At 40.9% G+C, this 22,071-nt stretch overlaps 1 protein-coding gene across 1 annotated transcript in view; it reads left to right on the forward strand.

Annotated features, from left to right (window-relative positions):
• LOC107138401 (sterol 26-hydroxylase, mitochondrial) overlaps positions 1-22,071 on the forward strand; it is a gene marked incomplete at its 5' end in the record, with an annotated part of 35,028 nt that overhangs the window by 8,257 nt on the left and 4,700 nt on the right. Inside the window, one exon of the mRNA XM_015481001.2 lies at positions 21,356-21,546. Coding sequence (XP_015336487.1) covers positions 21,356-21,546 — 191 coding nt within the window. The remainder of the gene's footprint in view (positions 1-21,355; positions 21,547-22,071) is intronic.

A 22,071-nucleotide genomic window follows, 5' to 3' on the forward strand; every position in this document is an offset into this window, starting at 1 on the left:
AAAAAAAAAAAAAAAAAAAAGAAAGAAGAAAGTTTCCACCAGATATTATTATATATGTATAAACATATATGTATAAAGTCTTTTTAAAATATCTAGTTTCTACTATGTAATACTTAAGTTCAGTAATTCATTTTATAATTTTAAAATAAATACATAAGTATTGAAAAATACTTAAAGCAAATATGATAAATATGAACTTGTCTTAATTTGAGAAAAGTGGGTACATGGGTGTTTTTGACTGAATTTTCAACACTAACATATTCATAATAAAGAATAGTGGGCTGGGGTCCTGGCTCAGTGGTAGAGCACTTGCCTAGCTAGCATGTGTGAGGTACTGGGTTCTGTCTTCAGCACCACATAAAAATAAAATAAAGGTATTGTGTCCATTTACAACTAAAATTGAAAAAATAAAAAAACGAATGTAAGTAATTCCACTCATCCTGAGTCCAAATTGCGCCACCAGCTTGCTCTGATCTTGGAGAGCTCCTTCACGGCAAGGTGCAGAGCAAGGAGAAGCTGGGAATGCTGTTAATTATTTGGCACCTCCTGTCACTTGGATCTGTGGATTGCACTTGTGTGAGGGGTTGGGGTTAACTCCTGATGACACTTTGGCAGCACTCAGATGGGCTTTCCCTGCTGTACTCCCCTGCCTGTGACCCAGAATGGGCCTTCTTTCTGTCATCTGTCAGCCATATAGACACTGGTGGCCTGTGCCTGGAGTTAGGTCACTCTTGTTTATCCAACTGCTGGCTGCTAGCTTTGGGGGCCTGATTTGTTGACCCTGGCAGAACAGTGCTGGGCGTTGGTGAGTTCGCTCTAGTTGTCAGGGCTATTTCTTGTGCATTTCGTGTTTAGCTGAGATGAGAGCTTCCCCAAGGAGCCTCTATTGCTAAACCAAACAAGCCCCCAATTAGTTTAACAACCAAGAGCAGTCATCAGATTTTTGGTGGGAAGTAGATTTCAGGTAACTTAAATGTTCCTTTTTGTGTTTTGTGGTAACAGATTGAGATAATTACATACTATGCAATTCACCCGTTTACAATAATAATAATAATTATTATTATTTTGTATTTTATTTAATTTTTTTAGTTTTATTGATTTTAGTTTTTAAATACATGACATGTAATGCATTACAATTCTTATTACACATGTAGAGTACAATTTTTCATGTCTTTGTATATAGAGTGTGTTCACGCCAATTCATGCCTTTATACATGTACTTTTTTTTTGCATTACAATTCTTATTACACATATATACCATAATTTTTCATATCTTTGTTTGTATATAAAGTAGGTTGACACCCAACTGGAGTCTTCATACCTGTACTTTGGATAATGATGTCCATCACATTCCACCATTCTTGCTAATCCCCTGCCCCCACCCTTTTCCCTCTGACCCCTCTGCCCTATCTAGAATTAATCTATTCCTCCCATGCTCCCCCTCCCTACCCCACTATGAGTCAGCCTCCTTATATCAGAGAAAACATTTGGCATTTGTTTTTTTTTTGGGGGGGGATTGGCTAACTTCACTAGCGTTATCTTTTTCAACGCCATCCATTTACCTGCAAATGCCATGATTTTATTCTCTTTTAATGCTGAGTAAAATTCCATTCTGTATATGTACCACATTTTTTCACCCATTTATAATTAAATGTTTTTTAGTATATTTACACATTTATGCAACCATCACCCTAGAGAAAAACCTGGTACCCCCTTAGCAGTCACCCCTCATTTACTCCTCTTTCTCCCAGCGGCTGGTGACCCCTAATCTACTTCCTGTCTATGGATTTGCATGTCATGAACATTGCATGGAAATGCAATCTTGCAGCATGTGGCCTTTTATGACAAGCTTCTTTTACTTAATGTTTGCAACAAGCTTTATCCATATTGCAGCATCAGTACTTCATTTGTTTTTATGGCTGGATAATGTTCCATTGTAGGGATACATCATAATCTGTTTAGCCATTGTCCATTGATAGACATTTGGGTTGTTTCCACATTTTGGCTCTATCACTTCTTGAGTTCTAAAAGTATACAGAATTCAGAGCTCAGTTGTCTAAATTTGGGGTTTCCCAACACTTTGAACAGCTGAAAGCTTTTTATTTTTTCTACATCAAAAAATAAATAAATAAATAAATTTTAAAAAGAGAGTTTGTGCGTATTACGTAAGATTTCAGTTCTACTCCCTGACTCCCAGCCTCTGCACCTCTCCGATTACAACCCTTTGCCTTGGAGGCAGATTAGTGCTTTCTGGACACCATCCTTATCATTTAGTTAACAGGTTCCAGGGCCCGCTTGGGATTATCTACCCTTAACACGTAGGCTAGCCACCATGTATCTTTGGGGTCCACTAGTATTATAATTCCTTCTTTTAACTGATGAGAAAATATAGGTAAGCTCATACACACAAGACACGTCAAAGCCAAGGCCTGAGAGATTCAGCCAGTAAAGATACAAAGAGCCACTCTTAGATTTAGACAGTTTATTACCTACATAGATAGTGAAAAACGAATAAGCCAAAGGGGTCACCCACCTTGTCCCACACACCCCAAATGACAACACCAAAACACAAGGAGACAGATGACTTCAGCATGGATTGTAGGGTGTCCTTGCTGCCATCAAGCCCCTTCCAGGCTGCAGCTAAGGGACTGTATGCTCTGTAGCTCTTTTCTGAGGCAGGCCGGGTTGGAAGGCTCATGTCTTGTGGGAACTCACAGGGAGGCAATGAGATGCGGTTTCATGACAGTCTCCCAGGTGAGATGAGGGTTGAGTAGAAGAGGTGGCCTCAAGCAGCTCTTTACAGACCTCCCATCTGTCTTGTTGCAGAGGATCACAGTTCCCCACCCACTCACCACTGGGGATTGAACCTAGGGCCTCGTGCATGCTAGGTGAATGTTTTACCACTGAGCTATATCCCAGACTTGAGACAGGGTCTTGCTAAGTTGTCCAGCCTGGACTTGAACTTGCTGTCCTGCCTCAGCCTCCTGAGTAGCTGGGACTACAGGCATGCCCCACCGCACCCAGCTTATTCTGTTTGTTTTAGGCAACATTAGATGAAAGTGGGCACGGCCATGACTCCATGTAGGTTGGTCAGGCCTATTTGGAGGACAGACAGCAGCTCAGCACCATTTGGAGTGCAACGAAAGCTGTCATCACCTGCACCTAATCAGCCAGCCGACAGGAACTGGCTGACAACCTTGGAACAACCTGTGACAAGTGTTCAAAAGAGGCCAACAATAACAGGAGGAGACCAAAGAGACCAAATCAGAAAGTTAATAATGTTCTTTTTTTGGGGGAGGGAGGCACTGGTAATTGAAAGTAACTCACTTTACTTCTGAGCTACAGCTCCAGCCATTTTTATTTTTTATTTTGAAACAGGGTGTTCCTAAGTTACTGTGGCTGGCCTTGAACTTGTGATCCTCCTGCCTCAACCTCCCAAGCTGCTGGGACTATAGAGGTGCCCCACTGCGCCCAGTACTTGTCCTGTCATCTTTTGCGAAGGGACACTTTCTGTGGTCAGTGTCTGTAGGAAGTTTCTATGTATTCTCAGATTCACATTCTTTGTTTGCCAGCAATCAAGTTGAGAATGGTGGCAGAGTGTGTTAGGTACCCTGTGGACAAGAGCTGACTGAACTCAAGGGTGTTCTATCACTGAGCTACATCTCCGTCCTTTTTATTTATTTTTAATTTTGAGACAGGATCTTGCTAAGTTGCTGAGGCTGCCCTGGAGCTTATGATCCTTCTGCCTTAGCCTCCCAAGTAGCTGGATCACAGGAGTGCTCCACTGCACCTGGCTCAGTAGATTCTTCTTGTTTGCCTTCTAGCATCTTAGATGGTCTCCCACCCTCTGATGTGTGGACCACATGAGGATCATCTTAGGAATTATCACCTTCTACACATGATCATTATCATCACTATCCATGATTGCCCAAGACAGCAAGCATAGCTGGTGGGAAAGAAGCACCAAGTTTAAGCCATTCACTTCTTAATTCTGTTTGCTACTTTGCAAATTCCAGTAGCTTAGTTTCCTAAGGAGAAGGAATGGGAAGAAAGATAGCAGAATGAGAGGAGTTAACTATCTGGTTTGTGTCTCTTACAGCCAATCAGGTTCTCTTTCCACTTCCTCAATCTCATACTTAAAAATCATGCTCAATGTGAGTTACTCTTATGATGAATTGCCACATTCATATCCAAATCGGCTTTCTTAAGCATGTGATCCAGTGGAAGTTGAGTCTTGATGACCTAGTTAATCTTTTTTAGTTTCTCTTTTAACTCATTAAGTCCCAAGTTTTCAATTCTGCAGATATCTCAATGAAATTGACATGGATGCATTAAAATAGGTTGGAAATCATAATCTAGAGCTTATTACATAATTTATTATCATTAATTATATCAATTATGTCATTAATATTATGTTATGTGAATATTATCATAATCATTTGCCTATTTTCTCAAAAGAATAGAACTCTAAATACATAAATATTTATTTCAAAGTTATTATGTGGTATATTTGTTGCTCATTTTTAAGTTTTTTAGGTGTACCATGAATGAGATGATGAAAATAATGAGTTAAGAGTCCATTTGTAACTCTTAGCTCGAGGAGATAGTACATGGCTTAGAGTCCCCTGACTGTCCTCTGAAGATTCGAGGAGCAAAAGATGGGTGTGACAGGCTCAGGATTTCTGCACAAGCCATGTCCTTTCTTTGAGCTCTTCAAAGAAGAGCACTTGATATGATGATCTGCATATGCATTTTGGGTCCCTCTGCACTTGACTCTCAAAAGATGGTAGAGGTACTCACTAGCACTACTTTAGGAAGGTCATATATGGGTCAAGTTCAGGGATGTTGCATATGTTGTGGTTTGGGGAAAGCTTATAGGGAGGAGTCAGCAGCTCCTTAACCTGGTCATTGGTAAGAACTTTTTATTTTAAAAAAAATTTCCCTCAGGTGGAAACCTTGGGAGAATCAGGGTCCTACCTGCTCTGTCTTGCTGCTGCCCAAGGATAATATGGGGCATGAAAGGTGCAGTCAGTGTCTCAGATAATTGCCACTTCTGGATTCTTTTTGCTATCAAGGTGGCACCATCATCTGATTGGATGCTTTTGGAGAATCCACATATGTACTGTAGTCCATCTAAGGGTCTGTGAATAATTTGCCACATCGACTGTGTGGATGAAAATAATGGTGCCATATTTATAACAGTCAATACCCAGCAGCAATCTTGAGAAAATGGCAAGGGATCTAATAGTTTATTTACAGTACAGGTTAATGCCAGTGCCCCTCACTATGTGTCACAGGGTTTCCCTTACCACTGGCCTGTGTGGCTTGCAATCTGGTCAGATCTGCCAGGCTTTCTTGAACTCATGTGCCGTAACCATTAGATTTTGTTTTGGCCCCCAATCTTGAATTGTACATGAGTTACCATACCCTGTGATGGTGTATCCATGTGACTATTGTCTAACCAGCTTGTTGATTCCACTGATGTTCATCCCTAGGTGACTTTTTCTGTGGGCTTCTGTTTAGATCACAAAGGTAGGGAGAGGTGTGGTGGTCTTGTGTGATTTGCTGCCATAATGTTTATCTCCAGAGAGGCTGAGACTTGCTCAACCAGTCGATCCTGCTGCTAGGCACCAATCCATACTGCCATGAGTCAGTGAAAATGTGATAAAGTGCTTTTCAGTGTTTTTTCTTAAACCTAGTGCTACAGCTGTGTTCACTGAACAGAATTCTCTTTTCCATGCCAATTTTTTTTGGGGGGATGCTGGGGATTAAACCCAGGGGTGTGCTACTCAGCTACATCCCAGCCCTTTATATTTTGTTATTTTTGAGACAGGGTATTACTAGGTTGTTGAGGTGCAATCCTCCTGCCTCAGCCTCCCACACGGCTGGCATGTGCCATTGTTCCTGGTTTCATGCCAGTTTTGAACAGTTTTTGTTGGGACTGTGCAGTAGCAGTAACTCAGTATACCCCACATGCTTTCAACTTAGCTGATCCCTCCCTGAATCAGGCCCAGGAGCCATCAATAATTTCAGTGCAATGAAGTGCCCAAGAAACCCAAGGTGCTGACATAGACCCTGAATCTGGATCAGCTCCTAGAAAATGACTAGCTAATGTTTGGTTTACTTCTTTTTTTCACATAATTTTTATTGGTGCATTATAGTGTACTTAATGATGGGATTTGTTACATGTTTGTATATGCACACAATATAACAATATAATTTGGCCAATATCACTCCCCAGCCTGTCTACCTCCCTTCCCCCACCTCTTGATCTCTTTCCTCTTACTGATCTCTCTTTGATTTTTAGGAGATCCACCCCAACCCGGTTTACTTCTTTCGTAGACATACCACTTCCGCTTAAGAAAGAGGCTTAATAATAGTCCTTCCTTATCTACAGGTATTCATTCCCAGACCCCTAGTGGATGCGTGGAACCACAGATAATGCTGAACCCTATATGTACCATGTTTTTTCCCATATGTAAATATCTATGATAAAGCTTAATTCATGAATTGGCACAGTAAGAGATGAACAACAATAAGTAAGATAAAAATATAACAACTATAATAATATATTGTAAAAAATTTATATGAATGTTCTTTCCACTTAATGTTTTTGGTCTGTGGGTCCACCATCAACTGAAACCATGGAAAGTATGGCTAAAGGAGAATTCCTGTGTGTGTGTGTGCGTGTGTGTGTGTGTTTTCATCATACATAAACATGCATTGCCTCCTTTGTTGGTATTCTCATTTCTGCCCATCCCAGATAGTGACATCAGGGCATGACAATACTTGAACATCATCAGTCTCTTGGTGTCTAACAGTGTTCTATAACAAGTCAGTTATTTTCTCTCAAATGCAGCATTTTGTGGGGGAAAGGGGTGACATCAGGCAAGATCCACCTCCACAACCTTAGAGAGCCATTAGGCTACTAGCCACATCTTTTTGTCACAGATTCCAGCCTCCAAGGTTGTTAGTCACTGACACATTAGAAGACAAAACTCTCTGGGGCTGAGTGACTCAAGTGGCCTGAGTCTCTTCACTCTGAGGGAGAGTGTCTCTCTTTTTTAAAAAAATACTTTCTTTTAGTTGTAGATGGACACAATACCTTTATTTTAGTTACTTTTTTTTTATGTGGTGCTGTGGATCGAACCCAGGGCCTTACACGTGGTAGGCAAGCACTCTACCACTGAGCCACAACCCCAGGCCTGCTGGAGAGTTTCTTTAAGCATGATGCCTCTACCAGTTCTCTAACAAGGTGGTGGTCTTCCTTTTACCCTCCTCTCCCCGGCATCCTGTACTACTTTATTGATACTTTATGGCTGTACTCAGGGATCTGAGTGGCCTCCCCATGGTTGACTTGACCCCCTGTTACTGTTTTGTGACATTTCTCCATTAGGAACATCCCTTACAATCAAGTTCTGTATTCCATGTACTTAACATATCCATTCCATAGTACATTATATTGGCTCAAAAACACTTATCAGCTGTGTCCATTGATTTTATGTGTTCACTTCCATGGCAACCAATTGTTTGGTCAAATGCCAGTCTAGGTGCAACTGCAAAGTGTCTTTTAGATGTGATTAACCTTTAAATTGCTGGACTTTGAATAAAGCAGTTTATCCTTCATAAGGTGGGTGGGCCTCATCCAGTCAGTTGAAGGCCTTAAATGAAAAGACGGAAGTCCCAGAAATGAAATTCTGCCTCTGGACTGTTTTCAGACTCTGCATGGACTCCTGCTGGAATCCCCAGCCTGCCCTGCAGATTTCAGACCTGCCACCTCCATATCATGTGAGCTCCTTCCTTAAAATAAACCTCTCTGTATGCAAACATCCCATGGGTTCTGTTTCTTTGGAGAAGAAATACCCCCAAATTATACCCGTCCATTGGCCAATTGGAAGAGTTGCTTCCAAATTCAGTTAAAGTAATTTTTTGACGACACCTATGGAAATTTCTCGGCACCCTAGTGACTTGTGCCTCAGTGTCTGAAAAGGCTGAAAAGGTTTTTAACAACCTTGATTGCCAACAATTCCCCAGCATACCTTGATCAGGACATGAGTCCTCTGATCCTTCTTAGGAAAGGAGGGACTTGGGCCTTTGCTCTAGCACTGTTCATTTTGAAGGGAACATGAAGGGTCAGATCAATGCCAGTTCCAATAGCACAGGCCTCAGCAAGGGGATCTGGGTCCTCTGGGTCACCTTTTTTGTCCACAGTAAATTCCCAGCTGACAGGATTCTCACTATTATGACCCAGAGATTTACATTGTGGGTCCTTCTCTTGGCCTGATAAAGGGAATTTCCCTCATAGGAAACCATCAGTCTCCTCTTCAGGGATCCTTTGGTGTAATGGCCAGGCCCTATAGTCTTGTAGTCAATATTTGTGTCCCCCTAAAATTCATATGTTGAAACTTAACCCCAAGGTGATGATATCTGGAGATGGGTCTTTGTGAGGTAAATAAGGGCAGACCACTCACGAATGGGATTAATGCCCTTTTTTTAATAAAAGGCCCAGAAAGCTAACATACCCCTTCCACCATGTGAAGACACAGCCAAAAGATAGAACCAGGAACCAGGAAGGCGGCCCTCACCAGACACTGAATCTGCTGGCACCTTGAACTTGAACTTCCAGTTTCTGTTGTTGATAAGACACCCAAGCTATGATTTATTTTATAGCAGCTCAAATAGACTGAGACAAGTCTGGATCCTCAGTTGGCCACTTTTCTCTCTGTTAATTTGTTCAGGTGGCCCTAACAGTACCACAAACTAAGTGGCTTAAACAACACAAGTGTGTAGTCTCCCAGTTCTGGAAGCTGGAAGACAAAAATCAAGGTGTTAGCAGGGTTGGTTCCTTGTGAGTGCTGAGAGCAGAGGGTCTGTTTCAAGCCTCTTTCCTGGGTCTGCGGATGTCTGTCCTGTTCCCAAGGCATGCTATCTGCATGCACGTGTGTCTGCCTCCAAATCTCCCCTTTTTATGAGTGTGTTGGTCATACTGGGTTAAGGCCCACCCCAGGGATCACATTTTTACTGGTTACTTCTATATAAAGTTCCTATCTCCAAGGAAGATCATACTTGGAAGGATGAGGAGTTAGAACATCAACATAGGAATTTGGGGGAGGGACACAATTCAGCCCATAATACTCTTCTTATCCTGAGGGGCACTCATTTTGTCCTGTGTTTTCCAGAGCCTATCTCTGGGATCTAATGTAGATTCAACTGTCCCCAATGTGCCCTTTGAACAGACTTGTCAGTCTAGCTGAGCATTTGAGTCCTTGTGTTTTCTATTACAAATCCAGGTCAGATTACAGTGGCCTTAAAGGGAAGTCATGGTTTCTGTCTTGACATCTGAGGGGACTCCCCAGGTGCTGGACACTCCTCTCAGGTGGACTGCTTCCTTAGGTGTTTTCCCAGCATTTCTTGAAGCCTCACAATTAAGGGAAGAGGCGGGAGCAAGCGCTGCCCAGTCTCCTGTTCCTCCTCCACTCTCGCTTCCTCAGCTAAGGTGTTCCTGGCCAGGTGTAAAGGGGACCTCAGTGCATCTCTGAGGATCTGATTACCTTTGATGGCCAGGGAGGATTCTACCTGTGGTCACAGCCATGGATCCCAGCAAAGCAGTTTTACTTTCCCAGTGACATAGAAGGGTGCAAAACCACAGAATGCCCCTCCTGACTTTATAAGACCCTCTTTCTTGAACTCTAGACACCAACACAACTTATTGGTCATCTCAGGGACAATGGTCAAGGACTGCTAGCCCCTCTGGTCACTAAACGCATCAGCAACTGGATATGTGACTACCTGCTAGGATTCTGTCCCCTACCTTGCTAGTTGGTTTCTTGGGTTATGCTGTCCTTTTTCCAAAAGGACACTTCCCTCAGCCTTGGGGAAAGAGAGGGTCAAAAACTCCGCAGACTTAATCTGTAGTTAATCTGTTAGGAGCAGGTGGGCAGCTCCCCCGACAGTGTGCCCCCTTTGGCAGGCACAATTTCTGTCTGAGGATCATACTAGGGGGTTCTTTCTTTCTTTTGTTTTAGTTGATAAAAGACAGCAATTTTCTTTGACTGCCAAAGATTCAGTGTCGTGACTCCAGCGTTGTTTAGACAACATTGACTTGGCAAGCAAGCCCTGAATCTTGGCAAGAAGCCTCTGTTTGCTAACAAGATATCATTATGCAGTGTAAACTTGGCACACCAAAGGTGTCTTCCCAGCATTTCTTGAAGCCTCCCAATTAAGGATTTCAATATTGATCATACCTTTTTGCAGAAGCGCACAGGTGGGATTGGCTCACAGGTCTGTCACTCAAAGACTTGCTTTTCCTTTGGGGTTCCCTTTACTGTTTTTACAGAAAGAGACCAAAGGGCTTTTGCACAGCCCCTCCAGGAGGTCTGCAGTGGCTGGAAGCTCAGGGAATTCTGGGGACCCAGGCCGGGAAGAGGCAACTCAGAGGGAGCAGGTCTACCAGCAAATGCAGATTGACACAGATTTGAAGTGGCAGTTTGTTCAACAAACTTAAGGTGCCATCATGAAGCTGATTTGATGCTCCTTTTGGCTGTGTTGACAGAGTGCGTAGGAAGTTGGAAATTCCCTACTCGTCTTCCCTCCTGGACCATCAGGGTCCTGTCTCCTAATCTGGCTTGTGCAGTCCCCGAGAAGGAGGACCCTGGCCCATCTCACTGTTCACCCCTCCTATCCACAGCATGTGCTACTAGATCCTGGGAATTTATCTCTTAACTTGGCTCACGTCTTCAAAAAGGACATAATAAGTTTATGGGTCCCACGTTGGGCACCAGATATGTCAAGTTCAGACAAGCCAAAGCCTGAAGCGGTCACAAAAAAGATACCATGAGCACTTTGAGATTTAGACAGTTCATTATTTACACAGATAACAAAAAAGAAGCTAGAGACTACGGCTCTGCAAGATCCTTGTCCTATACACCCAGAAGGACAACACCATAACAAAGAGGGGCAGATGATTGCAGTGTAACTCCATTGCCAAGAAGCCCCTTCTAGACCACAGGCAAATGCTTTATATTCCGTAGCTCTTTTCAGAGGCGGGCAGGGCAAAGAGCCTGTATCTCCATCAGAACCCAGGAAGGAGGCAAGGCGTCATGGTGGTCTCCCAGGAGATATAGGGAGGCTAGTGGGGAGCAAGAAGCATCCTTGAAGCTTCTTGCAGGCCCTTCTCTCCTGTCCTAGGAGGATTGCAGGGTTTCAACCATCAAGACTCAGGGAGGCCTAGGTCCAAGTCTCTGTGTATAAGGACAGGTGCACAGTCCCGAGGGTGCCATGGAAAAGTCACGCAGGCTGGTAGTGCTGGGCTGGAACTAGAACAAAAATCTCATGCCAAGCACTTCCTGACCCTTTAACTGATACTGCCAGCTATGGATGACTGAGCTGAGATAAAAACACATGGTAATGACACAGGCACTTGTTGTTTTCTATAAAAATTACCCTTGGTTGAGGGTGTTGCTCAGTGACAGAGCCCTTGTCTAGCATATGTGAGGGCCTGGGTTCCATCCCCAACACTTTAGGGAAGAATATTATCCTTATTTAAAAAAAATATGTAAATATGAGTACAGGTTATTTTGTGCTTTTATACCACATTTAAGAGAAAATATATTTAGACTTATTTGAAATAACTTGCAGAAGTAATCCATGCCTATTATAGAGAAATCAGAAAATATAAAGAAACTAAAAGAAGAAACTCTAATCTTCCATAATTCCAGCCCCCAGCACAAAGCATAGTGCCTGTGTTTGAAGGTGCTTAATAAGCATTTGTAAAATGAGTACATAAACACATCCATGGTCTAGCTAACAGTAGTCGTTGCCCACTTCCCATGTGTTGTTGACATATATGTCTGAAGCTTGATAAATACATCTGTCACTCAATATTAATAATTCTCAATTATTTCCTTAGAATAAAACTACTAAATGAAATTGTGGTAAAGGAGTTTCTTTGTGACTTTGATATGTATCACTGCCAAAATGTCCTCCTTAGGAGGAATTTTTTTTTTCTTTTCTGAGATGGATCTCACTATGTCACCCAGGCCAGCTTTGAACCCATGGTCTTGCTTTGGCTTCCCAAGTAGCTGGGATTACAAGCATGCACCACTGCCCCTGGGTATACTTCCTTCAGAAAAGTTACAAAGGGAGTAGTTTAGTGTGTGAGAGAGAGCATGCTCATTAAAAATAAACCTGCAGAACTGCACATGGTGATGCATGCCTGTAATCCCAGTGACATGGGGGAGGCCGAGGCAGGAGGATTGCAAGTTCAAAGACAGCCTCAGTAACTTAGTGAGACCTAAGTAACTCAGTGAGACTATGCCTCTAAATAAAATATATAAAAGGGATGGGGATGTGGCTCAGTGGTTGAGTGACCCTGGGCTCCATCCCTGGTACAATAAATAAATAAATAAATAAACCTTCGAATATCATAGTTGAAATGCTCTGTCTTTGTGATACATATTCTACATGTCTTTGTGTGAAATTCACATCACCTACAACTGACTATTTATTGATTGATTGATACTAGGGATTGAACCTAGGGGTACTGTACCACTGAGCTCATATATCTTCTGTTGAAAATTCACTATTCTTACTTTTATATCTACTTTGACAACATGTTTTTCTAATTTTCACATGGATTTCAGCTCTCTCTTTATATAGGAAAGTTATTAATCCTTTCTTATATAAAGTGCAAATATACAGTCCTGAGTCACTAATCACATGGGTACATTCTGAGAATTCATTATGAGGCAGTTTTGTGGTTTTGTGAATATCATAAAGTGTATTTACAGAAACCACAATGGATACTATCTCACTAGGCAATATAATTTTGTGGGACAGTGTCACCTATGCAGTCTGACATTGACAAAAATAATATGTGGCTCATGAATGTTTTCTTGGGCTGATTTTTTATAATTTTCTCTCATCAGATCAATCTTTGTACTGTGTTCTTTGAATCTGGGTGTGGTATTACAAAGTTCTTGCCCATTGGAAGATTGTACAAATAGAATGTTCCTTTGCATTTCTTATGTAGTTTCTTTAACCCATCTGGGATTAATTACCAAGTTTGACCTGAGTTCTGCAGGGCGTAGGCTCCTGACCAAGAGGATAAAGAGCAGAAATGGAGTCTGCCCTGGGCTGTGGCCTGGATTACAATGGCATCCTGGCATCCTCTCAGATCAGGTGCCATCCCCCCTCTCCTTTTCTAATGCTGGGCATTGAACCTAGTAGTGCAAGGTCCTGGGTTCCATCCCAAATACTGCAAAAATATAAAAAAATTAAAAATTACATGTCTGTAATCCCAGCTACTCAAGAGGCAGAGGCAGGAGGAGTTTAAGGCCAGACTGGCCACTTCAGCAAGACTGTGTCAAAAATAAAAACAAATTAACAAACAAACAAAACTCTGAAAAATTCTTCTAGGCTTAAAAAATGTTGGGAGTGAAACTCACATTATATTCAACTATTTACTTATTTATTTATTGGTACTGGGAATTGAACCCAGGAGTGCTTTACCACTGAGTTACATTCCCAGTCCTTTTTATTTTTTATTTTGAGACAGGGTTTTCCTAAGTTGCTTAGGTCTTCCCTGAATTGCTGATGCAATCCTCCTGCCTTAGCCTCCGGAGTTTCTGGGATTACAGGCATGTGCCACATTTAGCAACAGTTGACCCTTTTAAAGTGTACAGTTAAGTAGCATTTAATGTATTTTCAATGTTGTGCAACCACAACTTTTTCAATACTTAGAAAAGCATACCATGTCCATGTTTTTAAAAAATCCAGTTTTTCAAAGAAGAGTGATATTCATCTAGGAAGAGCAGAGTGCTGCAGTAGAAATACTCACGCCACAGTAAACTAGGTATCTTCAAAGAGGTTGGGGCAAGAGGATTTGTGGGGAGGTACTGGGGATTGAACCTAGGGTGCTTTGCCACTGAGCCACATCCCTTTCCCTTTTTATTTTGAGATAGGATCTTGCTAAATCACCCAGGATGGTTTTGAATCTGTTACACTGCCTCAGCTTCCTGAATTGCTGGGATTATAGGCATGTACCACTGCACTTGGTCTTTTTGGCTATTTGTATATCGTTGCTAGAGAAATGTCTATTCAAGTCCTATTTTAATACTGGGTTGTTTGTCTTCTTGTTGTTCAGTTATAATTATTCTTTATATATTCTGGATATTAAACCCTTACCAGAAATATAATTTGCAAATATTTTCTCCCCTCCTATAGGTTGTATTTTTACATTCTCAAAAATGTCCTTTGATGTACCAGTGTTTTAATTTTTTTTTTCAGTCCCCAGGGATATTTAACCATTGAACCACATCCCAAACTTTTTTTTTTTTTAAATATTTTTTAGTTGCTGATAGATCTTTATTTTTTTAATACGTGGTGCTGAGAATTGAACCCAGTGCCTCACACATACTAGGCACGTGCGCTACCACTGAGCCCCAGCCCCAGACCCAGCCCCCAAATCCTTTTTAATATTTTATTTAGAGATGGAGTCTCGCTGAATTGCTTAAGGTCTCGATAAGTTGCTGAAGCTGATTTTGAAATTGCAATCCTTCTGTCTCAGCCTCCAGAGTCGCTAGGATTATAGGTGTGCACCACCACGCCCAGCCAGAGTTTTAATGTTTATGAAGTCCTATTTATTTATTTTTTTTCTCCTTTTATTGCTCATGCCCTTAATATCAAGTTTAAGAATCCATTGTCAAATTCAAGGTCATAAAGATTTATTCCTGGGGCTGGAGTTATGGCTCAGTGGTAGAACACTTACCTAGCATGTCTGAGGCACTGGGTTCGATTTTCAGCACCGCATATAAATACATGGTCTATCATATTACCACATATAAAGGTCTATCAACATCTGAAAAAAAATAAAAATAAAAGATTTATTCCTATGTTTTATTCAAAGAATTTTATAATTTCAGATCTTATATTTAGGTTATGTCTTTTTTTTTTTTTAATGCCTGCTGGATTTATTTATTTATTTTTTCTTTTAGTTGTCAATGGACCTTTTCTATATTTATTTATCTGCCGTGCTGAGAATCAAACCCTGTGCCTCATACATGCTAGTCAAGCACTCTACCACTGAGCCACAACCCCAGCCCCATATTTAGATTGTTGATCAATCCATTTAGAGTTAATTTTTACATGTGGTGTGAGGAAGGTTTCCGACTTCATTCTTTTGTGTTTGGTTAAACTGTTTTCTCAGTGCCACCAGTGAAAGAGACTTTTCTTTCCTCATTGAATTGTGTTGGCTTTCTTGTTGCAAATTAATTTGCTAGAAATGTTTGGGTTTATTTCTGGACTCTGAATTGTATTCCACTGGTCTCTATGTCTATTCTTATGCCAGTACCATGCTGGTTTTTTTTTTTAAAATATCTTTTTAGATGTGATGAACCTTTATTTTATTCATTTATTTATATGCAGTGCTGAGAATTGAACCCAGTGCCTCACACATGCTACAATCCAGCTCCTACCATACTGTTCTGGTTACTGTAGTTTTGTAGTAAAATTTGAAATCAGAATGTGTGGGCATTCCAACTTTGCTTTCTTTTTCAATATGACTTTGGCTATTCAGGGATCCTTGCAGTTCCATATGAATTTGAGGACCAGCTTTTTCCATTTCTGCAGAAAGGTCATTGGAATTGTATGGGCTTTACACTGAATCTCTAGATAGCTTTGGAGAGCCCTGTCATCTTAACAGTATTAAGTCTCCCAGTTCTTTCTTTTATAGTTATCAGTGTATAAATGTTTTACTTCACTGGCTAAATTTATTCCTAAGTATTTGCTGTTGTCAAAGTTGTCAGAATCAAAATGGTGTCACTTTTGTCAAACCCTGACCAAAATAAATAAATGCAAAATACATGGAGGGGATCTCATGTATGTTTGCCTGGATAACAAGAGCTAGTCATGAAAGAGTCTCCAGAACTATGCTGCCATTGCAACCGTATACAAAAAGAATACTTCTGTAAGAACATCTGCCCAACAACTGTCTGTTTACTCTTGGGCTGATGACACTTTATTTGTTTTTGTAGTCAGGATAATTATTTGACAATATCTTATGCAGTCCTCCCTATTTCACACCTAAACATTCACTCTTTCCTCAATCTCTTTGAGTACAGAGTAAACTATGTGCAGCCCCATCACAAGGCTGTGCTGTTCCCAAATAGTTATTATTCTTTGGGGATCTCTCTCTGATTATTATTTGGGTTAACACTATGTATTTATCTGCCTGGGCTGTCGTAACAAAATACCACGGATAGGATGGTTTAAATGACAGAAATTAATTTTGTCACTGGGGAAGTGACTAAGTGGTAGAGCATTTGTGAGGCATGTGTGAAGCCTGGGTTCAATCCCAGCTCAAAAAAAAAAAAAAAAAATTCTTTTTCTCCCAGTTCTGAGGGCTAGAAGTAGAGATCAGAGTGCCAACATTGTTGGTTCCTGAGTGAGATGGTTCTTCTAGGCTTGCACACAGCTGCTCCCATGATCTTTCCTCAGTGCTTGTGAATAGAGAGGGTGCAAGCTTTCTGGGCGTTAATCCTATCAGATCAGGGGCCCTGTCTTTATGACCTCACCTAACCACAATGACTTTTTTAGAGGCCCCATCTCTAACTGGAGGTTAGACTTTCAATATAAAAATTTTGAGGGGTTACAAATATTTCGTCTCTAAAGAGACTATTATACTCTCTTACTCTTACTCTTACTCTACCCCTCTTACTCTCTTGCTCTCACTCTCTCTCTTACTCTCCCCTCTCTCTCTCCCCCCCTCCTCTCTCTTTCTTCCCCCTCTCCTCTCTCTCTCCCCCTCTTTCTTCTCTCTCTCTCTCTCTCTCTCTCAACCCCCTTCTCTTCTGCGACTGACCACTACGGTCCTGCTAATAAAATCTCGGACAGGTTAAAAAAAAAAGAGAGACTATTATAAAGGGAATTGTTTTCTTTTTTTAAAAAAATATTTATTTTTTAGTTGTAGCTGGACACAATACCTTTGTTTTATTCATTTATTTTTATGTGGTGCTGAGAATCAAACCCAGGGCATCGAACACGCTAGACAAGCGCTCTACTGCTGAGCCACAACCCCAACCTGGGAATTATTTTCTTAATTTCCTTTCCAGATTATTCTTCCAGGTTTTCAAAACAAATGCCCATCCTGGAAGAGCCATTGTTACCAGGGTCCTGGCATTCATTGTCTTTCCCAACTCAGGGTCTATCTGTCTTGCCTATTCTTTGTATTGTCTGCAACTTGGTCCCTCCCCCACCCTGCCCCCACCCTGGTTTACTGACAACTACTAAATATTTTTGCATCTGTTTTATCTGTCTATTGTATGTAAGTATTTATTAAGTATCTATAATATCTAACATTTTGGAGTCAAACAATATGGGAGGAAATAAAGAAATATGACGTGGTTTCTGCCCTCTAGGATTTTCAATCTAGTTGAAGGGACAAGACACCCACAAAAATCATTAGAAAATCATTTGGGAGCATATGTAGTCAAATTCTCACCTATACAACATGCACCAAGATTGGAAACTCTCTAAAGCTAGGTCTTTTCTGTTATGTGCTGTGTCCTTGTCCCCTCAAATGGAATAGAAGAAACAAATTGGGAGTTTAATAAGTAAATGTTGAATGAATTCAGCACTCACTCTCTGGGTTTCACCAGGTCAGGGCTAGTTCTCTCATTCATCCTAACAGTGGATCTCCATTCTACGGAGAAGCTTGGGCACAATAGTTTTTTTATTTTGTTTATTTTTATGTGGTGCTGAGGATCGAACCCAGGGCCTCCAACATGCTAAGCAAGAACTCTTCCGGTGAGCCACAAGCCCAGACCTGAAACTTGGGCTTTTTAACTGGCTCAGGTTACCACCTAATGGCAGGCACAGAACAAATCTCTCATCGAGTATCCCAGTGTCTTTCTAAAATAACCTCTTGCATAAGTTGATCCTTGGTAAGTTCCACCAGTAAACTGAGAAGAGAAATATGAAGGAAGAAGGAAGAAGGCATGGCCTGGACAAAGGGACAAACGTCCTAGAAATCTCCACACTGACAGCCAATAAGTGGTCACAGAGACCATGGATCCCAGGGAAGAAGCTAGTACCCAAGAAAATGAGTCTTTATCCAGTCTTTTTAAATGTGACTTTTTTTTCCCCTGATTCTCAGATCGTGATAGAAAATTTGAAAAACAAACCACAGTATAAAGAAGAAAATAAATTTATCTACTGATTTACAAACTGTTCTTTGCCACTGCTGAGATCACCACTGTTCACATTTTTATAAAAATATTAAATGTCATTTTACTTAAATGTTGAAGGAAAAGAAACCAAAATTTGAGAGAAAGATTTCTTCAAAAAGGCCTATTATTTTCTAAAAAGAGTCCTCTAAAATTAAAAAAAAATTAAGAGACATTTTAAGAGGTTGGGTTTGCTGTAAAGGTTCTCAAATTTAGGTGAATTGGTATTTTGACAATGTCTAGAGACATTTTTGGTTGGTTGTTGCAACTTGGAAGCTACTACTATAAAGAGGCCAGGGATGCTGCAAAACAACCTACCGGGTACAGGAGCTTCCCAGAACAGACTTATCCAGCCCCAAAGGTGAACAGCGGCCCGAGGGAGGAACATGGATATTGCATGGTCACTGTGGTTTCAAAATTGCAGGTGTCTTTAAAGGGTTTAAGTTTGTTTCCATTCAGTAGGATACAGTCAATTTTCTCAGGGACCAGTGGAGTAAGTGGTTAAGAGTGTGGCCTCCAGCCAGGTGGTTCGAATTTGAACCCCGACTTCCACTTACTGGTAAGTGAGCTTGAGCAACTTCTTTGGGCCTCAGTTTGCTTATCTGCAGATTGCGGTAATATTAAACCCAACTCATGTAACTGTGGTGAGGATTAATGCGCTAATTTAAGTAAGGTTCTTGGAACAGTGTCTGGTTTATGGTCAGCTTCATAGAAATAGGTGCAATTATTATTATTAATGTCTTAAACCAAACTAGAACACAAATTAAGCCTATTTTTAGCATAAGTCTCCTAAGGAATTTAATAGAAAAAAATAGATATGTATGTAAAACATTTTTAAGTGGAAATTTTATTTTTTAATGTATTCATTAGAGCTTTATAGTTATACATAGTGATTGGGTTCATTCCAATTAACTCATAATACATGGAATTCAATTGCAGTTCATGTTCCCCTCCTTTTTCTGTCCTTTTTCCCTCCTGTCCTCCTTCCCCTCCCAATTCTCCTTCTTCCATTATACTAGACTTCCTTTTGCTCATCTATTTTTTTATTTGTCCTAATTAGTTATACATGACAGTAGAATGCACATCATACATAAATGGAGAATAACTTCTCATTCTTCTGGTTGTACATGATGTAGAGTTACACATATATGCACATATATGCACGTAGCATAATGTCTGATTCATTCTATTCTCCTTCCTCACTCCACATCCCCTTCCCTCCCTTCACTCCCCTCTGCCTAATCCCAAGTACCTTTATTCTTCCCTAAGTCCCCCATTCTTATTGTGTATTAGCATCCACATATCAGAGAAAACATTCAGCCTTTGGTTCTTTGGGATTGGCTTAGCATGATATTCTCCAGTTCCATCCATTTACTGACAAATGCCATAATTTCATTCTTCTTTAAGGCTGAGTAATATTCTTAAATGGAAATATTAAGACAAATAAAACAAAACTCATTTATTAGAATATAAATATGGCTAGGGTCTACTTATAGATCTAAGAAGTTTATATGTGAGTTCAGAGGTTCAACAAGGTTTTCCTGCTTTCTGAAATTATCAGATCAATGCTGGGTGTATTGCTGTTTCAGAAAACATTGTTTTGTTTTCTTTTAGGTTAAAATAAATTTGACAGGTAATATATTCTCATAGGTAATATATTCACACTCAAAACAATATAACATGATGTACACTGAGAATATTCTTTGCACTCCACCCCCATCCTCCTGTAGGTAGTCCTTCAGTTGTCACGACTGTCTTCTTGGGAATGGGCAGAATCAGCCTTTATTAGTTCAGGATGGATTCCGAGCAAGTGGGTGATATATCAAGAGTAATTATGGTCCTAGGACCATGCAACATAAACAATATTGGCCAATAGTGAAAGCCAGTAAAGACTGGCATTTTTCTCACTATAATTTGGGTGACGTTTCCTTCTATAATCTGAATGATAGATCTCTACAACTTCAGTGTCTCTTTTTTTTTTTTTTTAAAACATATTTATTTTTTTATTTATTTTTTTAGTTATTGGCAGACACAACATCTTTGTTGGTATGTGGTGCTGAGGATCGAACCCGGGCCGCACGCATGCCAGACGAGCGTGCTACCACTTGAGCCACATCCCCAGCCCCTTCAGTGTCTCTTTATAGAAGCCCTTAGGCCTTATTTCTGTACTGCAACAGACTCTGATTCTCTTAAAAACAAACAAACCCACCAAAAAAAAAAAAAAAACAAAAAGCCAAATCAAAACAAAAAAAGTCTTCAATAATGATTATGAAAGAGGAAGTACTTGGCAAACCCCTGTGTTTCTTTTTCTCTCAGTCTGTGGCTATGACTTAGTAAATTTTTGTTTCAGATTTGTGGATTCTGTTTGTTTCACCACCACTCCAAATACCAAAATGTGCTTCTTTCTGTCTCATTCTCAGCAACTATAAGTACATTGTGGCAATGTCAGTTTCATAGATGTGATCAGTATTAGTTACCAAATGCTTGAGAAATTCTGGATAGTTTTTTGGTTTTGTTTCGTGCTTGGGATCAAACCCAGGGCTTTGTGTACTCTGGGCAAGTGCTCTACCACTGAGCTACATCCCCAGTCCTTAAGACCTGAAGGTAAAATATTTGGGAGTTATGTAATACAAACAATAAATGTTTTTGTTTAAAAAATACACACTACATAGTTTACTTCATGCCTTTCTCATCCAGTTTCTTGGAATTTCTCATCTTGTAACGTTCCTTTTTTTCTTGTCGATTGCACAAGACATTTTTATTTGTCACAGAGCTACAAGCTGCAGTAGATTTAAATGCTAAGAAGGAACCATAGGCTTTCTACCTCACTCACTAAAGGGGTCAGTTTTCCTAAAATGCTGTGTCCCAAATATCTAAACTTCAACATCCCCCTTTCCCATATATTTTCATTACTTCAAGGACCTTATTCCTCCAGTTCCACCAGATACACCTTGCTCTCAATAGCCTTGCTCCTTGTGTGGTCATTTTCTCCAGAATTACGCTCCCAGAACCACCAGCCCTCCCTCTGCCTGCCTCTTACACACTGCACTCACTAGTGCGCCACGCCCCGTCTCCTGCCCCAGAAACCCTGCCTGGTCGGACCTCAGTTATTCAGTCTTGGTTGACTCCCACAGGTGATGAACAAGGCCAAGTATGGTCCGCTGTGGTTATCCAGCCTTGGGTCTCAGACCTTGGTGAACCTGGCCAGCGCGCCACTCATAGAGCAAGTGATGCGGCAGGAGGGCAAGTACCCCGTAAGGGACCACATGGAGCTGTGGAAGGAGCACCGGGACCATCAGGGCCTGACGTATGGGCCCTTCACCACGTGAGCTGGGGCCTGAAGGGACTGGAACAGGGCCTCACAGGACCAGGTCAAAAGAGAGTGGACACAGGGCAGCCAATGGGGTGAAGGGCAGAGTGGCATCTCTGCATCCTCTGAACCTGATACTCAGTATGGAGCAGTTGTTGGGATGGGCTAAAGCCCAGAGCCATTCATTGGCTTTTCCTTTAATACATTGTGTGACTTTAGACAAGTGAATCTGAGAATGATATTGACTCAGATGCCAATCAAAGTAGATAAATGGGGCTCATTGGTGATGAGCCATTCCCGGTGCCACAGGTTGTAACTGGGAATATTACAGCCTTCTTTTTGCTATAGTATGTTAACAGAATTTCAAAAACAGTGGATGGTTTTCCCCATTTATAATCAACTTGACAACCATGTTTTAGTTGCTTCTCAAGGGATGAAAGTTGATCCCGGTGTAGATGATCACACTGCTACAATGGTATATTTGTGACATGGCAGACACCAGGCTGGTCTCTTTACATCCATTGTTTCTTTTTATGTTCA

Source organism: Marmota marmota, unplaced genomic scaffold (assembly GCF_001458135.2).
Source record: "Marmota marmota marmota unplaced genomic scaffold, marMar, whole genome shotgun sequence".
Taxonomy (NCBI): Eukaryota; Metazoa; Chordata; class Mammalia; order Rodentia; family Sciuridae; genus Marmota; species Marmota marmota.